The 22,329-nt window shown below is 56.9% G+C and overlaps 1 protein-coding gene across 1 annotated transcript in view; it reads left to right on the top strand.

Moving 5' to 3' along the window:
- The first annotated feature begins 11,131 nt into the window (after window positions 1-11,131).
- Window positions 11,132-22,329, top strand: part of COL23A1 (collagen type XXIII alpha 1 chain) — a 37,092-nt gene continuing 25,894 nt past the window's right edge. The window contains exon 1 of the mRNA XM_075542732.1: window positions 11,132-11,164. Within this exon, the coding sequence (XP_075398847.1) occupies window positions 11,132-11,164 (33 nt within the window). The remainder of the gene's footprint in view (window positions 11,165-22,329) is intronic.

The following is a 22,329-nucleotide window of genomic DNA, read 5'->3' as shown; positions in this document are numbered from 1 at the left end:
TTGTGTCAGGAAGGTGGGCACCCACTGATATGGCTTTTAGCTTTTGATGTCCGATAACTGGTCCCTTCTATACCTCATGGTCAGCCAAGCTGCTGTGCTTCTTCCATGTGGGCTTTGATGCTTCTCAGCTAGATGGCCACTTGTTTATCTTCAAGCCTTTAAGACCCCAGATGCTATATCTTTTTTATTATTGTAATTTTTATTGGAAAACAAATATACAACTTGGAATGGATTTGAGGCAAATTGTGCCGTAAGCAGATTTGCTGTCGAGTAGCTAAGCAAAGTTTAAAAAGCAAGCAACAATAAAATCAAAAGTGTAGGAGTACCTGCATAATGCACGCTTTTTATAGTGGTGCATATGGGTGCCGGTCCATGGTCCTCACAGTTACAACCCTCCAACCCCCACCCCCCGCACGTCTGCAACATGCTGACAGTTCCTAAAGAAAACTACTGGGGGGAAAGGCATAACCCAGATGTTCCCTCATCTTACCAATCCCACCTAAGCTTGCATGAGTAGAAGGACTTAGACCAGAGTGAGCCACGGGCAGCATACTAAACTAAGGCTTGAGGCCCAGGCCAGCAAGATTCGGACACACAGAGGACTGTGCTCATGGCTCTGCAGGCAGAGTGTCGTGACAGCTGGGGAAACCTTTAACAGATAAGTTGCAAATACAAGGCAAATGAACAGTGCGTACAAGGAATTTGACACATCCTCCTCCCTGTGTTCCCTTTGCTGTCATCGTCTGCACGGACTCATCCTTTGAAAATACCTGACCATCGCCGTCAATATCTGCTTCCCAGATCAGTGAGTTCATCAACCTCTTCATCTGTGAACTTCTCTCCAAGGTTTGTCATCACGGGATGAAGCCTGGCTGCCGTCCAGACTGAACACACAGAAGGCTTCTTGAATGGCTTCTTCCCTGTCTGCATCCTTTACTTTTCTTGCCATCACTGTCAGACATTCTGGGGAGTCAGCTGTGCCGTTGCCATCAGCCTCGGCTTTGTAAATCATGTTGTAATTCTGCCCCTGTGGAATCTGCCCAAGACACCTCAGGACGGTTCCCCATCCTTTCTTGCTATCCTTTCGTTGTCATCCTGGTCCAGCAGTGACGATGCTGCCTCGGCTTCTGAGATCTGCTCGTGTCGGTCAGCCATGCTGCAAGCGATAGCCTTCTCCAAGCCCCAAGCACATGGCCATTCGGCTCACTAACTCCACTCAGGCTCCTTTGAGAGAGTAAATGTCCCTTCATCAGAGCCACGTCCTCGAGGCTATGTTGTTATCGCAAACCATTCTGCTTTCAATATTTTTGTGTGCCGATCCCTTCACATACACGTGAACATATTTACCAAAGAAGCATCAAGGAGGATGCCTGTTCTGTCGACTGGTGCAGACTATTTAAATTTTAATGTTGTTCAGTGATGGTCCGGTTCGCGCATGACAACCCCTGCCTGGTCCTGTGCCGGCCCCACGATTCGGGACAGCTCAGCCTTTGTTATCCATGGGGTTTTTGTTGCTGATTTTGGAAAGAGGATTGACGAGTGTGTCTTAGTCTCGAACCGACCCTGGAGCCCATTCAGCATCATAGCAACTCCCAAGCCCCACAGACAGCGGGTGTGGCTGCACATGAGGTGCACCGGCCACGATCAAACGCAGGTATCCCTTGGACGGCAGCGGTCTACCCACCGAGCCACCAATGCCTCCCCCTCGAGCTTCAGGAAACAAACAAACAAACAACAAACCCACCGATGATGATTGATCAGTTCAATACAGCACTGATGAACCAGCCACTCTCCTCTATTCTTTAATATTTTCTTACTATTACGGTTTTTATTTATTTTACCTCATTAATCATGTTAGATTTGCATATGTTCATTTGTATATTTGAGCTCCTTCAGTACAGAAAGCCAAGATAGATGACCCGTCAGAAACAGTAGCAGGAGTAATGGTTCCCTGAGGGTACAGGAAGGTCGGGGGAGGAATGGGAGCACTGACGACTGTATCCCCCACGCGATGGGATTGAACCACAGAATTGTATGTCAATGGAGATATTGGGTTGGGTAAGGTATGGGGGAAACCTATGGTTCCTGGGGGGTAGAGCAGGGAGGGAGGGGATAGAGGGGAGCTGATATCAAGGAGTTCCAAAAGAAGGAAAATGTTTCTAAACTCATTGTGGGAGCGATTGTACAGTACTGCTTCAACTATGGAATGTTATGATCTACAAGAGCTCCCAATAAAAAGATTCAAAACTGACACACACAAAGCCACTGCCATCGAGTAGGAATTCCAACACATCACAACCTTACAGAGGGTTTCCAAGATCCTGGAGCAGGCGTCCTCACCGTTCCCGCGGAGCGGACAGTGGGTTTGAATTGCCCCACCTTGGCGAGCAGGTCGACCTCCCGCCAGGCAGTGTGAGCAGGCCGTCCTGCGGCCTTCCCACCCCACTCGGCAGATGGCTTTCATTTGCTCCCACCGAGGCAATAGTCGCTTTCTGCTTCGTGTCCTTTCTTGTGAGGATTCGCTTTGGCTTCAGATGGCTTCGAGCGAGCGCTTTGGAGCTCCGTCTCTGTGGGAGATGTTTTAGAAGCTCTTTGCGGGATCATTTTTATACCGTACTATCTAGCCTGTTGGGGGGGGGGGCTCTCACGAGGAAGGCTGGTAGGGGAGACTGAGGCAGCTTAAGAGGCAGTAGAGCAGGGAGGTAGGAGGAAGGTGACATTTTGGAAACCAGGGGAAGAGAATGCATTTTCAACAAAAAAAGCGGGGGGTAAAGATAGGGAATGCAAAATGTGCCTTTTCACCACTTTTCAGTGCTCCATCCTGAGGCGTTGGTTATGGTCACCATGTTGTACAGCCTAACTTGCCCTGCTCGAGTCAAGACCCCGCTGATCTTGGCATGATGCTCTGGACAGCCGCCTGGTTCCCCAGTCTCAGCCACAGCCCTCCCTCCCCCCCTCACTCAGGGACTCTGTCATCAGGGAAGACCCTGAGCTGTGTGGTCAGACCGTTGTGATCCATAGGGTTTCACTAGCTGGATTTTGGAAACATCGCCAGGCCTTTCTTCCTCATCCATCTCAGCCTGGAAGCTCTGCTGAAACCTGGTCAGGCTCAGAACAACACCCAGGCTTCGGCTGACTTCATGGCAACACACTCATCTCTGCCTCATCTGACTCCTGTTATAGTTCAGGAGTGATTAAGCTCAGGCCTTTCCCCACAGTGCTATGACCTCATAACTGTAATGTTGGGTACATTACATAACATGGGGTGGCAGCTACCACAGACAGAGATTGACACGCAGAAACATGCTGTGTCTTCAGCAGAAACGTCTCAGTTTTGCCATGATGCTGACTTCCGACCTCCCATGAGAGGGACACGGTGCAATTCCCAGCCAGTGCCCCTCATGAGAATTCTCTGACTTAAATAATCGTATCTAAGTCTCCTTCTGTGTAAAAAGACTCCTGGCTCTGTGAGGCAGGCATCTAACTCCTTTGACTCACCACCCTGGCGGGTGCCATCATTTAACACTGAACTACTAATCCCAAGGTCAGCAGTTCAAACTCACCGCTGCTTGGCGGCAGAAAGATGTGACTGTGCTTCTGTGAAGACTCGCAGTGTGGGACCCTAAGGGTTAGAATCAACGTGACAACGATGGGTGGGCTTGGGGACTTGTAGATCCCATGACTAACCTGTACCAGGGTGGCTCACGGGTGGCACTCCAGAAGCACGTGTCAGCTGATTAGCAGATTGCTGCCTTGGCCAGCCTGGTGCTCCCGAGCGTAGGCTCAGGATCAGGCAGAGAGCAGAGAAGTTACTAGTTAGCCACGGCACGGCTTCATGGAAAGTGCACAGGACTTTGGGCTCCACCCGTGACCCACCACGTGGCTTTCCCCACGTGGCTTCTCTCTGAACCTCTGTGGCGTCCTCTGTCCAGTGGGACCGTGGACCACACCTGTCACAATGAGCACTCAGAAGGTCAAAGGCAGCAATGGCTGGGAAATGTACAGCTTTGCAAACAGTAGTGTCGGAGCCCCATGGTTGGCTTCGCGTTCACCTCCTCATCTGCTGAGGACAACGCTCAGCTCCCTGCCCCTGCCCCTGCACCGCCCATGCTCCCCGACTGAGTACCCCAACTCCACCACACCCCACCCTGCGCTGGGCAGGACAGCTCACACCAGTGCTTTTCCTTCCAGCCAGATTCCTGCCCGGGTGCCAGAATTATCGAGCTCCCTAAATGAGTGATTGAACCAATGAGTGTGGGCACTGCCACTGCCACCCAGATGCCCACCCAGGCTACTCCTGTCACTCTCGGCCAGTTGGCTTGGCAGCTGCCACTTGCTTGCAAGACTGTCACAGGAAGCAACCCATGCTGGCACCAATGCCTTGCCCGGGCAGGGGAGGGTCGTGTGGACACCAATGTGCAGCTCCCCTTGATCTCACGGTGGCCCCTCTGCTTGTCTTGCAGGTCCCCCGGTAAGTGTCCTGGACTGTCCGGTCTGCTCCTGAAAGATAAGCCCTTTTATTCTCTTCCTATGACCGAGGGTGTCTTCGCTGGACTGTGGGTGGGTGTCAGCACAGATGGCCACCGGCCAGGGGCGCCTGCGAGCATTCTGCGGCCATTTCCTCCCGGGAGGGCTGCCGGGAGCCAGCCAGGCTGTGCCTCATCTGCTCTCTGGACAACCAGATGCACAGGAATCCAAGTGCCGGGCCCATATTTTGTTCCCAATATGTTTCAGTTCAGATTTACAGTCCATCTCAGAATACCTCCCAGGAACAAAGCCATAGCTAGTCCTGTTGCTAAGTAGGCTAGATCGCACCCGGAGAGGAGTCCGTTGACCCCTGACCCTGTCTCTTGTCAAGGCTCTGCCACCGCCCATGGGCTCTGAGGGCAGGCGGCTGATGGTTCCAGCATTCCGTGGGGTTTGATCACGAGATCCTGGACTTCGTTTCCCTCCTTCTCCCCAATAATGGGGACCCCCTGAACTGAACGGCCAGGGAGCACAGAACAGTCCTTGGGCAGGAGGAAGGTGCCAGGGGGCGGGCCCTGAACTCCCCTTGGCTGGCAGAGACTACCCCGCAGCAGCCAGCAGAGTCCCTGGGAAGCACACCGTGCCCCTGGCTTTGCTTCACCCCGGCCTTGTTGCAGAGCCCGATCAGTCGCGGTGAATCCATTCAAGAAGCACGTCGACAGCCGGTCTGAGCCAAATTAGCTTTCTGAAGGAATTCCTTTCGGATGAGCCGATATCTTGTTTGGCATGATTCCTCTCCAGGCTGGGCCCTTTGGGATCCAGGCCCCGGGTGCACGCAGGCCCCGCGGTGCACCAAAGGGCAAGTGCCCTGGCCTTTGGGGATTTGTGGGCGCTGTGCAGTTTCCCACCGATGAGTTCCTTCTGGCTGTCACATGCAAACTAGCTTGTGGGAACTCACTGGTGCGCACCGCACCGTGGAGGGCCAGCGAGGGGCTGGCTGGGGTTCTTACACTGCCTGTTAGAAACCGGCTACAGCGGGAGCCAGAGGCCTGAGGGGAGAGGGGAGGGGAGCCCAGCGAGTGGGACATTGGGGTGATCACTGCCTAACCAGCCTGGCCTGTTCAGGGTTTCCCAGTTCACCCTGTCCCCGTGACCGCAGGGAGGGACCTCCACCAGCCCTCCGTGCCCCCCCAGTAGCCCTGCCTGGTTGAAAAGCCTTTTCTGTTCCTGATTGGGGCTTGGGGGCTAGGAGCGACCCCTTCAGAACCCCATGTTCCCACCTGTCTTTGCCAGGTACCACAGGTGATGTGGGTAGGCCATCTGAAGCCCCTAAGCCTGTGGTCCCTCCAGCCCTGCCCGGGGAGGTGGGAAAGGGGGCATTCACCCCCAGACCCACAGGCATCCAGGGCTTTCCCCCCACCCCCAACCCCCACCCCAGAGTAAGTTTCCAACCCGCAGCCTCTGCTGCCAACCACACAGGGCCTGGGGGGGCGGGAGGGGGCCCGTCTAGGGCCTTGATTGAGTTCTAAGTGTTGCCATATGGTTTTCTGCTGCAAGTCTGATTATTAATGACGTATTAATTACCGCAGGGGCAATCAGGACGAGACGGCTACCCGGTAATTTGCCGTTTATTTTTTGCTCTCTTTGCCTTTGTCTCTTCAACCAGTGTCCTCCCCCCTGTGCCTTCCTTCTCCACTCTCTGCGCCCCTCTCTGCCCCCTCTACTGGCAGTTCTGTGGAGGGCCCCGGAGGTGCTGGGTCTACTGGCAGTTCTGTGGAGGGCCCGGGGTGCTGGGCCCGCGGAGCCCAGGACACCTTGCGCAGGAGTGCTCTGCAGCCCCGCCCGGCCTGGGGGGAAAACAAAGATGCAGTGTCCCACAGGGCGGTGGGGGGAGGGCTCCCAGTGGGCAGGGGGCCTCTCAGGGCCCACCCTCCGTGCCATGTCACCCCTCAGAAAAGGGACACTGGCAGGGCCCGGGGGTGTCTTTGCACCTCAAAGCTTTTTCAATTCCACCTAGACGTTAGCAGACGCTTGAGCTGACCAGGCCCCTGAGCTCCAGGGCAGGAGGCCGGAGTAAGAGAAATCTCCCTGGCCTGGGAAGCTGTCCCTTCCCCCTGCCCACTGGGTCGAGGCTGGGAGGGCAGGTCTGGAAGTCCATGTGGGTCAAAAAGGGCAGTGAGGGTTGGCCCAGCGGAAAGCCCGCATGTTAGGGGGTCAGGGTATTCGGTGGCTTCAATGCCAGGAAGCGGCAGGGCCTGCAGGGTGGGGGGCTTCCTGGGGGAGGGGCATTGGTGACACAGAGGCCTTTGTAATGACTGGATCTATCCAGAATCAGGACCAGCTGGTGATGGGGAGGGTGGTCCCCAGACCGGGCAGGAGCTGCCCTTCCAGAATGCTGTGGAGCCGAACCCAGCCCTGAGGACCAGGGGGAGCTGGGCTTGGCTTCCTGCTCGCTGCCTCCTCCAGTGTGACCTAGCAGAAGGCACCCTTTCCCTGTCTCTGAACCAGATGGGTGGGTGCCTCTCGGGAGAGGTTGTTGTTGGAGTTAAATGAGATTGGGGAGGGGACAGCTGCAAGCGTGGCACGCCGTGTGTGGCCACCCAGCCCTCAGAGAGTTGGACAACTGGAGCCAGGCAGGGCTCAGCGTCCAACATGGGACGTCCCAGGCAGTCCGGGCAGCGGGCAGACTGGCTGCTCATTCGGGAAGGGCCTGGCCGTGCGATGGAATCTCAGAGCCCAGGAGGAGGAAGGCTTGAAGGAGCATGATATCCCAACATCTAGGACCCCACCTGCTCCCCAGCAACCTGTCCTAATGAAGCCCAAGTCGTGGCCCCCTCCTGACCGACAGAGCCTCTGCGTATGCGCATGACTCAACAGTCTGTGGGCTCACAGGCTTTCACCAGGATAGGTCCCTCCGGGGTCTGGTGTGCCTGGACCCGTGCTCAGCCAGTAACCAAAAGGACAGCAGTTCAAATCCACCCAGAGGTGCCACGGGAGAAAGGCCTGGCAGCCAATTTCCAACCCATCAGCCCTTGAAAATGCTAGAAAGCACACTTGGGGAAGCACCAGGAGGCAGGGCCTACGTGTCAGTAGCTGGTGGTCTGGGGACTGTGCGCTGTACCGACTCAGAAGGACTGCAAGGTTCTAACAGAACTGCCCCTGGGATTTCCCCGTGACATCATTCCCTCGGGGGTCCTTCTTGCTGGTGTAGTCTCAGGACCCAAGGGGAAGGGGTGGTGGCGGTTGGGTGCGTGAACTCCTTCTCTTCCCCCACGTGCCTGGGCAACTAAGCAACCACCCAGGGGTCCTTGCCCCCTGGATGCAGCCCCCGCAGGCATGGCAGGTGGAGAACCGGCTTCCAGACCTGGCTGCAATTTTTGCCCTCAGCCGCTGCAGACCTCCACAGAGGCCCCCTCCACCCCTGCCACATCCTGCCACTCCCCCAGGGGACAAGGGTGGGCACTCGCTGAAAGCCCACCATCCCAGCTGGGTGCCTCCAAGTACCCTGGCACTGCCAAGAGAGCTGGCCCGGCTTTCAGAAGACCCACAGGTTGTGGGCGACACCTGCTGGCTTTCCCTGCCCAAGGAGAATGGTCTCCCAGGGAAAGGGTCTCCTCCACCTCACCCCCTGCTCCTCTGTTGTGGGCAGGAATGCCAATTTCTCAGCCTGCCTATGGCGAGCAAGGGAGCTCTGCCTGGCCCTCAGCTGGGGGTCTATCACAGACAGCTCCATAAGGTCATCTCCAAGGTCAGGACCGTAACCTCGGTGCTGGGGGTCTGGGCCTCAGGGCAGGCACCTTGTACAGAAAGTAACCCTGGGCTTTGAGTCTACCAGACCCGAGTTCAAATCCTGCTCAACTGGGTGAACTTGGAAAGACACCTTAACCTCTCTGAGATGTGGGGGCAATGCTGCCCCCTGCAGAGTTGGAGGATTAAAAGGATTCATAACCCCTCATGTCCAAGATCAATGGGAAGCTGTTGTTAACTGGGTGGAGTTGGGTCCTGGTTCAGGGCGACCCCTTCTGCCACAGAAGAAAACGTGTCCCTGCTCTGTGCAAGCCCGTTACTGCAGCCATGGTGTCAGTGCATCTCCTTGAAGATTGCCCTCATTAGTCTGACCCTCTTTGCCAACCTTCATGTCCTTTTGTAGTGATGTGTCTTTCCTGAAAATGTCCGGAGTTTGTGAGCTGAAACTCCCACCGCTGCTTCTAGGGAACATCCTGGTTGTGTTTCTCCTCAGACGGGTGTGTTCGTTCTCCGGCGGTCCCTGGTATAGTCAGTGCTCCTTGCCAACACGGCAGTGCAATATGCAGCAGCTCCTCTGTCTTCCTGTTTCCATAGCCCACTTCCCCGTGCGTGTGAGGTGGTAGGAAGACCATGGCTCGGGCCAGGTGCTCCTGCATGCCATGCAGTAGCCACTCCGGAAGAAGGAAAGAAAGGCTTTTTTAAAAAAGAAGAAGAAGGATTCGGGTCTGCTCGGTGCCTGTTTGCAGTCTGTGGAAAGGAAAAGACATCGAGAGTGGTCAGTGTCCGAGAAGGGAAATGCATCGTGGTGAGCTTGGTGCTTTCTCCGCTGGAGGGTCTCCCTTGTTGCTGAAATCTTGTCACCCCCAGAGGAGAACAAGTGGGCAGAGCAGGAAGGTCGAGGTGGAGATGATGCCAGTTGTCCACATTCGCCCAGGCTGCCCCCTTCCCTGAGTGAAACCAAGCCCTTATGTGGCCCAAACAAGAGTGTCTGGGGGACCCTGGACATAAAAACCATAGGTGTCTGCCTGTAGGGCAGAGGGTAGATGCAGAGCCAGCAAGAGCCCAGGGTGGCTGGTCTGTGCTGTCCTCTATGGAGGTGACTGTCCTCCGTGCCCTCCAGAATTGGTCGCCTTCTGACTACAATGGAAGGCATATTCACTATCAACTGCAAGCCATCCAGAAAAATACAGAGAAGCGCAGGGAAAGGAAGGCCACTATCCATACACCCACAGATAAATTCTCTTGACATGTCGGAATTCGTCACCCTCCCCGTTTTTAACAAGCAAATCTTTTTTATATTTGTTGTTATGGAAAAAATGGCATCACAGTGGACGTGCTTTTAGTAATTTGTTTGTTTTTTTTATAAATGTATCGTGAGATTTCTCCACCTCATCACAAAATCTTCTGGAAAGTCCCTTTTAATGGCCATGTGGTTCTTAATCACATGTATAATTTATTTAACTAGTCTCCAAATTATGTTTTTTATGTATATATTTACAATGTTTCACCATTATAGTTAGTGTCCTGGGACTAAATTTAGGTCTATTTCCATGATTATCTCCTCAGAATGAGTGTCTAGAATTCGCATTGCTAAACCAAAGGGTTTGCACATGTTTCAGGCTTTTGATGTGTGTTGCCAAATGGCCCTCCGGGAGTCCCTACTAATTTACATTCCCACCAACGGTGTATGAATGCTACATGTTTCCCCAAACCTTGGCCAACTGGGGATATTATCATACTTTTAATCTATGCCAGTACGATAACTTTTTTAATGTATGTGTGTATCTTGTTTTAGTTTAGGGTTTATTTTAATTACAAATATAGTTTTTAGAGATTAAATTTTTATCAGCGTGTTCCCGACTGCCACCTTGTGACCGAATCTGGAATTGCAGGTATAGCCTTGAAAGCAGAAATGGCCTATTTGAGGGCATTCGGATCCCGATTGGTCTAGAGCCTGCGGAGGAACTGGCAGCATAGAGGATACCGTGACCCTTTGGGGGCCACAGAGGGACATTGTGAATCAGAAGTGAAATCTGCGAAGGAGACCTGGGCACTGCACTCTAGCATTTGAGGTAGTCATCCTTTAAGCAGGAAGCTGACAGACAGCACATATGGATGATGTGCGTGTGGCCCAAAGAGGGATCAGACCCAGCCCGGACTCTGAGAAGCGATAGGGAGGCGGAACAAACAGCTGTGGGGTAAAGAGGACGGAGCAACTAGGAGCTCGGTAGAGTCTTCTGGACCAGCACTGATGGGAGAGCCAGGGCCTCACGCTGGTGGCTGGAGAGCAACCGTAAACCAGTGCGTGAATCAGCCAGCCAAACACACGGAGGGATGCAGGCAGGACAACTTCGTTAAAAGGCCCCCGGGGAAGGTGCTGGTGGAGCTGAGACATCGATGAGGCAGAGATATTGGGAGAAAGGGCTCCTGGCAGAGGGAATTGCAGGTGGCACCGTCGTGAGACTGGAACAAGCTTGTGTATTCAAGGCCAGTGTGGCTGGTATGAGCAAGCAGGAGACAGGGAGCTGGTAGGAGAGGACAGCTGGTAGGAGAGACCTGCAGGGGCTGCATCAGAGGGAACCTTGTGGCCTGGGATGCGAGGCTGGTCACAGGGGAGTCTTTGTGAAGAACTGACTCTTCTCAAAGACCTCCATGGACACTGTGTTAACTGTCCCTCTGAGGCCTGGTACGCCTGGGTCAATAGATGAAAGGGCTGGGGCCTCCCCTGGCCTCTCAGTCTTCCGCAGGCCTGTGCCTGTGTCTTTTGAACATCCTCCCACCTAGGGTGGGAGGAGAAGGCAGGGAGAAGGGACGTCTCCCAGAGAAGGGGGTTTTGAGGGTGTGTCTTAGGGCACAGAGGCGTGGGAGCTGGTGGCTAGCGTCACCAGGTAAGGCACTGGCCAATCTCAGGGCCAGCATGGCGCGCAAGGCCCACCTGGCCTCATGCACCGTGAGACTCAGGCGGGCCTGCACATTGTCCCCAGAGTAGTCTTGACTGCCTCCGGCCAGCTCAGTGCCGACTCCCAGCTGAGATGCAGGAACGGAGGCCAGGCCTCAGCCTGGGACCAATTTGGTAAGGAATAATTCGGTTGGACTGTTTGGAATTAATCAAGTGAACGAGAAAGGACCACAGTGCACCGCATCTTCATATGCTTCCTTGCCCTCTCCCAGTTCAAAAACAGCTTTGATTGTAAAAATGTAATTAGTTAAATGATTCATCTGTAATATCCCAAATTCATCTGTTTTTAGATTTGAACGTCCTACGTCTCATTTCCATCCGATCCCTGCAGGGCTGCACCCCAGCTCCCCAGCTCCTGGGCAGAGCAGGGACAGGCAGGAAAGCAGACTCCCCGAACCCCTGCTAATGGTCCCCAGATTGGAACCTTGGGGAAACCCAGCCGAGGACTGAGGGAAGGGCCGCTGCTCTGGTCTTGTGGCCCAGGGCCCCGTGCTAACTCCAAGGACGTCACTCCAGAGTCCAGCCCTTGCCTGGGGGTAGTGTGTGCCCCCAACATCATGCAACTCTCGTGGGTACAGGCAGTCACACTCGCTGCCCGGCCTTCAGCCTCCAGATGGCTCGTGAGCCACCTACAGTTGGCCAGGTAGCACAAGCAATTTGCCATTAGCTGCTGTCCTAAGGCTTGCCCAAGTGCTTTGGAAAGAATTGCACCCAAGAAAACTGGATGTGGTGGTTCTGCTTGGTGGCATGTGAGGTTACCAGGAGTCTGAGTTCATTCAGCAGCAAGGGGCTTGGTGTAGGTTGGGGCCATGGCTGGTGAGTCCCAAACCCAGACTCAGTCCCTAAGGGGCCTTCTCTCCAGTGCAGCACTGGCAGGATGCCCACCCCACAGCACTGAAGAGCAAGTTCACAGAGCTGCCCAGACTCGGGGCCTCAGGAGTACATACGGTCTTGAAAAAGCAGCGATTTGGGTATGCGGGGCTGCTGGTCCTCCTGCTTCTCCTGACATCGAGGACCAGCCTCCATCCTGCCTATGCGGTGGAAGGAGATGGGTTTGGGGGAACTTAGACCCTTGAGCTCAGGCACCTCGCCATCCTGACAGGGTCAGTGTCACCATGGGAGCCGCGGGCTGGGTGCATGATTGATCAAAGCAGTAAGGTTGGCTTCCGGGAGCAACTGTGCCTGCCGAGGGGCCTTCACCAACCTCGGCAAGGGGAGCCCCAGAAGAAGGAGCCCCTGGCCTGCCACTCTCCCCAGATCCCAGCACCGCGCATTCCAGCCCTGGGCAGCCCTCTGCAGGCCAAGAGCGCCCTCTAGTGCCCCCTGGCTGCCACCAGAGTCCCTGAGAATGGGGTGGGATGTGGGTGATAAACTCACCCACTTGACAAGATTGACTGAGAGAAACATCGCGAGGTCCCTCCTCCTGCGGAGCCCCTGGTGGAGTGGAAGAGAGAACATTAGGGAAAACCCAAATGAGCCCCAGCCCCAGAGCTCTGTGGTAGGGAAGGCGCAGCGGCTGTGAGAGACGGGGCAAGCCTGGCTGGGGCAGCAGGGGTCACCATCCGTGTCAGTGAGTACTCCGTGATACATGGGGTCCCAGACAGAGGGTGTGCTGACCCCTGAGACAGCAGGCAGGCCCAGGACACCCAGGGGGACAGGGCTGCAGGAGGGCATCAGTCCTCACCCACCTGCCGGTGCTACAAAGGTCAGACCCTAGATGCAAGCCCGCCAGGCTGTCCAGGAAGCAGTGAGCTCCTGTCCGTGGAGGTGTGGAACCAGAGCCCCTCAGCCAGCACCAGGAGGGGCATCTGGGGAGAGACTGGCATTTTGGGGGGAGTGTACCCCCAGTGGGAGTTACTCAAAGTCAAGTGCAGGATCAAAGTAGTCCAAGCCCAGCTGCGGGGCTTGGGAGGGGTCCTTGGGAGACTCAGAGATGTGTCAGAACTGGGCCCCCCTTGGATGTTGGGGCATTGGAGATAGTCTCTGTTGGACTTCCACCAAGCCAGCCCCTGGGTGCTGTCCCCCCACCCTGCCCAGGAGCAGTTTCTCCTGCTGCCTAAGCTCACAGGTCTCCCCACCACCCCGCCCAGTCCAGCAGGCGAGCGTGCAATTGAAGCAGGTATTTGGGGAATGGGTTCAAAGGCACAGCGCTGCAGACACCCCTCTCCTAGCCCTGGTGTGTAATGGGGACTTGTGGGTAATTGCTTCCAGTGCACACAGGATATTTGCTGAGTACAACCTCTCCCCAAAATAGAAGCCAGCTGGTGGGGGTGCCTCACAGAACCCTGGGAAACGTCTAGGCCAAGGATTATAAATGAAGATGATCTGCAGACCTGCCAGGACCCTGGACCAGGTCCAGGATGCTGGCCAGGTGTGAGGCGGGAGTCTGAGACCCAGGTTGTGCCCGGCTCAGAGCACTCTTGGCCACCTAGTTCCTGCCCGGGGAGCGAGGGCCTGGAGACGAGGGTGGGGTGGAGGACCTCGGTCTTCTCAAGGAATGGCAGAGTCCTTGGTGGCTCAATAAAACCTCACAAGTTTCAGATGCTACAGGTTTGGGGGTTTCAGGGTTTGGGTTTCTGTTTTGTTTTTCTTTTGGCTTTGGGCAACCTTTGCCCACAGGTCAAGTTCGGAGGGCTATGAAAGACGGGGAAGTGGAGTCAGAACTGCCCTTTGGTTGTGAGACTGTGAGGGGCTTTAAACAGCTTGTGGGAGACCCCATTGTCTTTTCACTCCCTTTCCCCAGGGACGCTTCAAAGACCCCACTCATAACATAATGTCTTTCTAGTCGACTTTTATTTGGGGGGGGCACCTACGTTTAGTGCTAACCATGATGCTCATCACGTACGTGCAAGCATTGGCCCTAATCCCTGACAAATGTCCCATCACCATAAACGGAAGCTTCTCACACAGCAGGGTTCCCTTGCCACTCACTGCCCACTGCTCCGGTGGTGGTGGAGGAGGAGGTGCTGGTGGTGGAGGTGGTGGTGGTGGTGGAGGTGGAGGAGGTGCTGGTGGTGGAGGCGGTGGTGGTGGTGGAGGTGGAGGAGGTGCTGGTGGTGGAGGTGGTGGTGGTGGTGATGATAGTGGAGGTGGTGGAGATGGTAGTGGAGGAGGTAGGGGTGGTGGTGGGAGTGGAGGAGGTGGTGGTGATGATAGTGGAGGTGGTGGAGATGGTAGTGGAGGAGGTAGGGGTGGTGGTGGGAGTGGAGGAGGTGGTGGTGATGATAGTGGAGGTGGTGGAGATGGTAGTGGTGGAGGTGGGAGTGGAGGAGGTGGTGGAGGTGGAGGTGGGAGTGGAGGAGGTGCTGGTAGGGTGGTGCCGACTGGACTTCGACTCATGTACTCAAGACCCTGCAGGACATGGTAGAACTACTCCTGTGCGCTTCTGAGACTGTAAGTCCTTATGGGATGGGAGCAGAAAGCCTTATGTTTCTCCTGAGGAGCAGCTGGTGGCTTTGAACAACTGACTTGCACTTGGCAGCCCCACACGTAATCACAAAGCCACTGGGGTTCCATTCCACCCCATCAGGACCCACATGACCAAGCGAGACAGGGGTGTCTGGGCTATGCAATCCCCTCGAGTGGAGATCACCCACTCTTCTCCCCTGGAGCCCCAAGCTGTCTGTCAGCAGCCGAGGGCGTGAACACCGAGGCCCGGGGGACCAGGCGTGGAACTCTGACTCTCACTCCGCATACTGTCTCCAAGGCTCACCCACACGGTGGCTCGGACAGGACGTCATTTCTCGTTGTGGCCTGGCCTCACGGTGTGTGCCCATTTATAGGCTGATGGCGATTCAGGCTCATGATGCAGTGCACACTGGTGTACATGTGCCCACCGGGGTCACTGCCTCGGGGTATCTTGGGTCTACACCTCGCAGCGGAATAGCCGGGTCCTGAGAAACCCGTTGCTGGAGAAGGACACCGTGCTTGGTAAAGCGGGGGAGGGAGGGCAGGGAAGAAGAGGAAGGGCCTCCAGCAGCTGGATGACACAGTGGCTGCAGCGAGGAGCTGGAACCTAGAGCTGACTGCGGGGACGGCTCAGGCCTGGGCCGTGCTAGGTTCTGTTGCGCATGGTCCCCAGGAGTTGGAATCAGCCCCACAGCACCTAACAGCAATAACCTGGGTGTTGTCAGCTTTTCCTTTTATAGACAAGGGGCCAACAGGGAGGACCCTAGCCAAGAAGCCAGTGAAAGCCAGGCCCGGGTCTCGGGACAGGCTCTTGGGCCCACGCCCAGCTCTAGCCTCTGGGCTTCGGGTGGGTTGTGATGAGGTTGGAGGCTGTCAAGCCCTCTCACCGAGTTTCCCAGATCCCAGGGTGCCTGGTAGGGCTCCCGTGCCACCACAGAGATAGACGGACACACCTCAACATAAAGAGAACAAAATCTCGCCACCAATAAACAGCGTCATGATAAACCAAGCAAGATCAACGTCAAGGATACCACTGCGCTTACACCGACAATCAATGCCCAAGAAAGCCAGCAACCTAGTGCCTGGCAAATCTGCTGCCCTCACCCCTGCATGGTACTCCACAGCAAAGGCGTCACCTTGAGGGCTGAGAGGCACCCGAGTCGAGCCATGGTCTTTTCCACGCTCCCGGTCTGCGTGACAGGTGGGCGATGAGTAAGGAAGATCAAAGAAGAAGTGGTGCCTTTGAACCACGGTATTGGTGAGAATGTTGAAAACACCATGAGCTGTGTGGAGAATGAACACATGCGTCTGAGAAGTACGGCCAGCGTGCGCCCTAGAAGTGAGGATGGTAAGTCTGCCGCACATACGTGGGACATGTTATTAGGAGGGACCAGCCCCTGGCACCATGCCTGGTCAAGGAGAGTCAGAAGGAGCCCGTCAGCAGCTCGGAATAGCACAGTGGCTCAGCCAGGGGCTCAGACGATGCTGTCATGGAGAGGGTGGTACAGGACCGGGCAGTGTTGCCTTCAGACGCACCGGGGCCGTGGCTGGTGGTGCCAACATCTAACTCCAGCAGGAGGGAGAGCGGGAGCTGCCCCGGGCTGGAACTAGGAATGGAAGGCTTTCCTTGCCCTGGAGCTGCGAAGGACTAAGCCTCGGGCAGCCTCACTGTGGCCTCCTCTGGGAAATTAGAACCAGATGGTGCTGACCCACCCAAGGGCGCTGCCCACCCAAGCATGACCCGCCGAGCAGCCCTAATTCGGCTGGGGCAGGGGCCCTGGCAGCCTTCACACAGGAATGCCCACTCCCCAGGCACGAACCTCAGACCTCGGCAAACACCCTGGTCATTCGATGAATTGCCACCATCTGCGGGATAATGACTGGACCCTGGACTGGTCATCAAGGAGCCCTGATGGTGCAGAGGGTAAAGTGCCTGGCTACTCACCGACAGGGCGGCCATTTGACCCCACCCGTTGTTTTTCGGGAGCAAGATCGACAGCCCTGGAAACCCGCAGGGGCAGTTCTGCCCGTCCCACACGGCGGCTATGAGCCGGCCTTCACTGGCAGCAGCGGTGTTAAGTGGATGGCTTGAGGCCCTCGGGCGGGGCTCACCCGGGTGTGTTTCTGAGGACTCTGTCCCCACACAGGAGCCGTCAGCACAAATGACAGCCACAAGGCAAGAAGTCGGGCAGTCGTCTGGCAAGCTGTGTATTCGCTCCTGTGTAGATCCAAACACAGCCTGTGTATTGATTTTATACTGCTCCACAGATACTGGACCCCTCTGGGGGCCAGGAGGGGACTGAGCCTGGGGGTGGGGGGTCAGGAAACACGGACCAAAGGGAGGAACAAAGCCAGGTTTTAGGGCACTGTCCTGGCGTGCAGTGTGTGGGCAGCGCAGCACCTTCAATCTGGTGATTGCTCCGTGGGAAGGTTCTCGCCTTCCAGGATGGAGATCTGGGTTTGAGTCCCAGCCCGTGCACCTCCTGTGTAGTCAGCACCCTCCATCCGTGGAGGCTTGCGGCTACTCAGAGGCTGCACAGGCTTCAGGGGAGCCTCTGGGTAAGACAGACTAAGAAAAAAGGCCTGGAGATCTTCTGAAATGCGGCCAGCAGAAAAGCCATGGCCAGCAGTCGCCCAGTCCACAGCCAGTCCTGGGGACGGCTGGCCCAGACCGGACCAAGTTCCCTTCCATTGGGTGTGAGGTCACCGTAAGTCAGTCGCCAACAGCAGTGACAGTTTTGAGAAGCCCAAACTTATTTCACCAAGACCCCTCCCCCTTGAACACTGCTCCAAGGTCGTCCAGGCTATGAACAAAATACAGGGAGGTCGGCGATGCCGGTGGGGAACACCCTCACACAGGTCACTCTCAGGTGGGGCTCCTGGCTCCACAACTTGGGTTGAGCCAGGAGAACAGACCAGCTGTTCCTTCTGGAAACGGCAAGATCTTGGTTTTCCAGATGGAGAAACTGAGGCTCTGGACTCTCAGACCCCCGTGATTAGAAGAACCGGCACCGTCGGGGTCTCCAGGGCAGCTGCTCGGCTGGTCTGCTGCTCAGATGCAGGCCAAGCCTTTGTCTGCCTCCTGGTGTGTCCGGAAACGTCCTGGAGTTGGCCGATCTCCGTGGGAGGGAAAGAGTGATTTAAAGCAGAACCAAGACTTGTCAACAGCTGTGGGGTTTCTTACTGGGCACAGGCGCTGACAAGCTCTGGTGGATGCCCCGGCTTTGATCAGGGGGCGCAGTGGGTGGGGGGTGCCTGTCTGTGCAGGCAGTGTCCTGGGATGTGCGAGCTCTTCTCCCCATTCTGTGGGTGAAAAAACGGAGGCTTAGGAAAAGGCTTCCACCCAGAGACTGCAAGACCCAAGCCCTCTCCTCTCTTCTGTGGGCTGGTGAGAAACTTCCTGATCTTTCTGGGAGGTGCAGGCAGGTGACTTATGACCCCACCACACCCCTGCCCTCCATGGCCTGGAGCAGGGGAAACCCTGCACGGGTCACTCCAGCGCTGGCAACCTCCCATGTGCAAGAGTAGAGTTTCCAAACGCTAATGTTTAGGAAGCTGGTCGCCAGGCCTTTCTTCTGAGGTGCCTTCCAGGGAACTGAAACCTCCAAGGAGGACTGCCTTAGCCGGGAAGAGCCCCGGCCGCTCGGCCCACACACCTCCAGGTGGCTCAGCTTCTCCTCTACCTTCCCTGAGTCACCTCAGCTCCGAACAATTTGTCCGTGGCCTGGACTCCCGGCTTGGGCCCTGTCGGCCCTGTCCAACCTGACCACATGTGCCCGTACCTGCCCTTCCCTTCCTTCAGCCTGGTCCCTGGCTGGGCTGGAGTTGGTTCTCCTCTTAGGAGCACCCAGATCCAGCTCAGCCCTTCGTCCCACCCAAGCTGAAATACCACTTAGCCTGAACCTCAGGTGCTGTTATGGGTCACGTCCCCCAAAATTTGCTGAATGGAAGTCCTCATTCCTGGTATCTGTGGGTGAGGGCTCATTTGGAAATACACCCACTCCTCCCTTACCAATCTGGTCAGGTTCCAAAGGCGAGGTCGTTATGCAAAAAGGGAAGATGACCACATCCAATCCCCAAAGAGAGGAGGACAACTTCATTACCAGACTGCGGATCACTGAGCAGTGGGCCCCCCCGGGCCCCCCCCCCGCCCCCCCCTCCAAGCTGACACTTGGCCATAGCCTTCTCTGGCAGCTTGTGCTGGTGCAGACGGCGCCACCTGGAGGCAGCGTCGACGCACAGCACCCGAAGACAATTTCCTGAGGAATCCGTTTCTGCAGGAGATAGGGTTCTTCACTCAGACAGACAGAAGCTCAGGGACCTCAGCCGCCCGTACATGACCCACGGAGGCAATCCCAGAGGGCGACCGTGGCCAGATGGTGGGAAGCTGGGGCAGCCCAGGTCTGGCTGGGGAACACAAGGACAGCTGTCAATACCAAACTGCCCCTCTGGGGCTGGAGCCTAGGCAGCATCCTGGCTGCCTTGCCGTGGAAGCTTCTGGATAAAGAGAGACACCTGGAACTTGAAGGCTTCACGCAGAGGCAGCCCTGCCCAGGGACCACGTGTTGGAAAGGGACCCAAGAAGACAGATGAGCTCTTACATGGCAGAATCTTAGCGCCTCCCTGGTCCTCAGAAGGATGCTACAGAGAGCAGCCTGGGGCCGTGCAGGGACCAGCCTGGAGCCAGGAGGGCAGCACGCCAGACTGCACTGTAGGAAGCTGTCTGGGGAGTGCCCGGGGAGGCCACAGGTGATGATCGAAGGAAGGGCCCAAGTGATGCGGCGGGGGGGGGGGGGGGGCGTGTCCTGGCCCAGAGGGCCAGGGGTGGCTGACTCAGAGGCACCTCAGGCTGAGGACCAGACTCTCCTACAACCTGTGGACAGGTGGCCCCGCAGGCATTTGCCCTCACAGCGATTTCACATCAGGATGGACGGGGTCTCTGTAGGCAGGGGCTGATTCCCCAGGGACCAAGCAGGCTGGGCCCCTGGGCAGCTCCAGGGGGGGGCGGGGGGAGAACACAAGGCTTGCTTAGCAGTATCTGCTCCTGGGCAGTTTGTGTTCCTCTCTCAGTGCCCGCTGCACCTTTCCAACAAAACCCCCACCCCACACACCAAGGTCTCCACACCAGGCAGCCCACCTCCCTGGGAAAGGTGGGGAGCTGGAGCAGCCTCCTCGGGCCCTGGGTCACCTGGGGAAGTAAGCCAGGTCTTGGTCTCGGGACCGTGATTCCAAAGCCTGGCTGCCTCTGACTGCTCCTGCCTCCCAGAGCACAGCGGCCGGGCAGGCTCCCAGGTCAGGTGCCATTTAAGCTGGGTCTTGAAGAATGGGTATGAGTTCGACAGGTGGAGACAGGAGAGGGGAAAGCACCACTGAGTCCAGGAAACCATGGGGCGAATGGTACTGCGTAGAGCCCGCAGGCTCCTGCGGCACTTTTCAAATGTCCCGGGCTGGCAGGGGCAGTGGGTGGGCAGAGCAGAGGGGGAAGACCGTAGCAATGACACCAGGGCAGGAGCAGCCCTGCGGGGAGGAGGTTGGGAGGCCACGTGCCGGGTGCTCCTGGTTTCAGCCCTTTGCTGGGTCACCTAACGCAGACTGGACCAGTCCCAGGGCACGGGCCTTGCTCTTCTGCAGAAGGAGGAACAAACTGGGCCACTGCTGGACTCAAGAGCTGTTCCCATGCCATCCCCACCACAACCCCGCAAGATGTTTGTCTCTCTGCTGGGCTGGGGCTCAGCGAAGCTGGATGGATGGCCCAGGGCCACACAGCAAGTGTGTCTGTCTGGCCAGCACAATTTCTATAGGTGGCTCTGGGCGAGAGAGGATCCACAGAGCCCTGTTCCAGTGGGGGTCTTCCCAGTAGGGGAAGACGGGTGACCAGGTGCCCCTGGAGAAAGGCAGGGCCTGTAAGGCACAGCCCCAGAGGCCCTGGGCCTCCATCCACACCTCACCCTCCAGCCCCACGACAAGCCCAGTGGCTTAGTTCCCTCGTCTGCTAAGTGGACACTTGGGGTGAGGGTAGAGGTGGGAAGGGCATTGAACAGAGGCGTGTGGGGGCTGACTGGAGGCAGGGGAAAGGGCTGGGGACTCAGTGGAGGCATGGCTGGAACTTGAGCACCAAGAGCCCACAGGACAAGCCTCAGGCCTGCCCATTGCCCACCCCCCTCCCACCCACCCCCACGGCCTGTTCTGGCTGCATGGCTCTGGGCAAACTCCTCCTGCCTGCAAGCCTCAGTTTACCGTCTGTGATGGCACCTACCTTTCAGGCTTATTATGGTGTCTAAAGACTGAATGTGCAAGTAAGGGGAGCCTTTGAGACCCAAAATGGATCAGACCTGTGAGTGTCGTGGAAGCCAGATGGTGGGGATGGTGAGGGCTCAGGCGGGCCTGAGGGCAGCGGGGGAAGCCGCGAGGGGAGGACGTGGGTGTGTGGGCTGGACTCAGGAGAAAAGCAGCTAGCAGCCTCAAATGGTGCGGTGGCACCAGGCCTATGGCTGGACCAAGGCCCTTTCCTCTGGGAATGGCCCTCTAGAATAGAGGATCCCCATTTGCCCTCTCCTGAGACCCCCCCTGCCCCAGGACGTTGCCAGACACCCAGACCTCCAACCACGCTGAGGCTGCTGGCTGGAAGTCCTCGGGAACCACTTATTCAGAATTGTTCTGGGTCCGGGAGCCAGGCCTTGGCCTTGAACCTATTCTGAGTGGCCACTCACCTGCCCAGGGTCTTGGAAGGTTGGCTGCTTCTGCCCGTGGCAAACTGGACATCAAGCTGGGGCCCACCCTGGCATCCAGAGTCTGGGAGGAAAGATAGGCAGGGGCCTGTCTCCAGGGTGCACCAGCTCCCTCAATGCCCACTGCCGCCGTGGAGGAGGCAAGGAAGGGCATTGCCAGCAGAGGGAACAGCCCCAGCAAATGTCGGAAAGAAGTCAGAGAGCGTGGAAAACTGACGTCCAAGTGGCTGGATGGCAGAGGCTTGACCTTCGCCATGAAGCTGGGCTGATGCGGCCAGTGCCTGTGACCAGGGAGATGTAGGCCCAAGCTGCCCTCTGCTCACTGGCACCTGGGCGTCCCCCTGCAGGCCTTTGCCTGGGTTCTTTCCTCAGCTGAAATGCCATCCCCCGCTCGCCACATACTGGGACAGCTAGATTTCCCCCAACCCCCCAATCCCCCCCCCCCGCCTGTTCCTGCCTCAAGGCAGCCTGGGTATCTGCTGGGGTCCAGAGTGAGGTGTGTGCAGGGTGCGGGGAGAACGGGGTGCTTAGCAGGAACAAGATGAACCTGGTTAGATTTTCCACCCACATAGAGGCAAGCTCAGCAAGGCTCTGTGAAATGAACAAGGGGGTGGGCAAATGGAGCACACACACACCCGGGGGGGGCCAGTGGGAGCCACAGATGTCTCTGAGATTCTGCGTTCTCGTTCTCGGGGCTCCCCTGGTTACCAGAGAGCAATCTCAGCTCAATCTGGCTCCGGACCCAGGGCCCAGCTCCAGACTGAAGGTGCAGGGGTAGCGCCTACTGTGACCCGGCCTTCCTCTCTGTCTCTGCTCTGCTTCCCTCTCTGCTTGCTCTTTCTCACACTGAGTGCTGGCCCCTCCGCTCTGGCATGGCCCCAGGGGGGAGACAAAAGCCCTCTTTCCCTAAAGAACCATACCGGAGGTCCCAGGCGTAGCCAGAGAGCGCTTGCTGGCTCGTCCTGGGTCAGCACCTGGCTGGCCTAGGGAATGTGGTCCTGTGGCCGCCCCAGAGCCATG

The sequence above is a fragment of the Tenrec ecaudatus genome, chromosome 2, assembly GCF_050624435.1.
Source record: "Tenrec ecaudatus isolate mTenEca1 chromosome 2, mTenEca1.hap1, whole genome shotgun sequence".
NCBI classification, from domain to species: domain Eukaryota; kingdom Metazoa; phylum Chordata; class Mammalia; order Afrosoricida; family Tenrecidae; genus Tenrec; species Tenrec ecaudatus.
The sequence above is the reverse complement of the archived record's forward strand: the minus strand, read 5'-3'. Positions and strand labels throughout refer to the sequence as shown.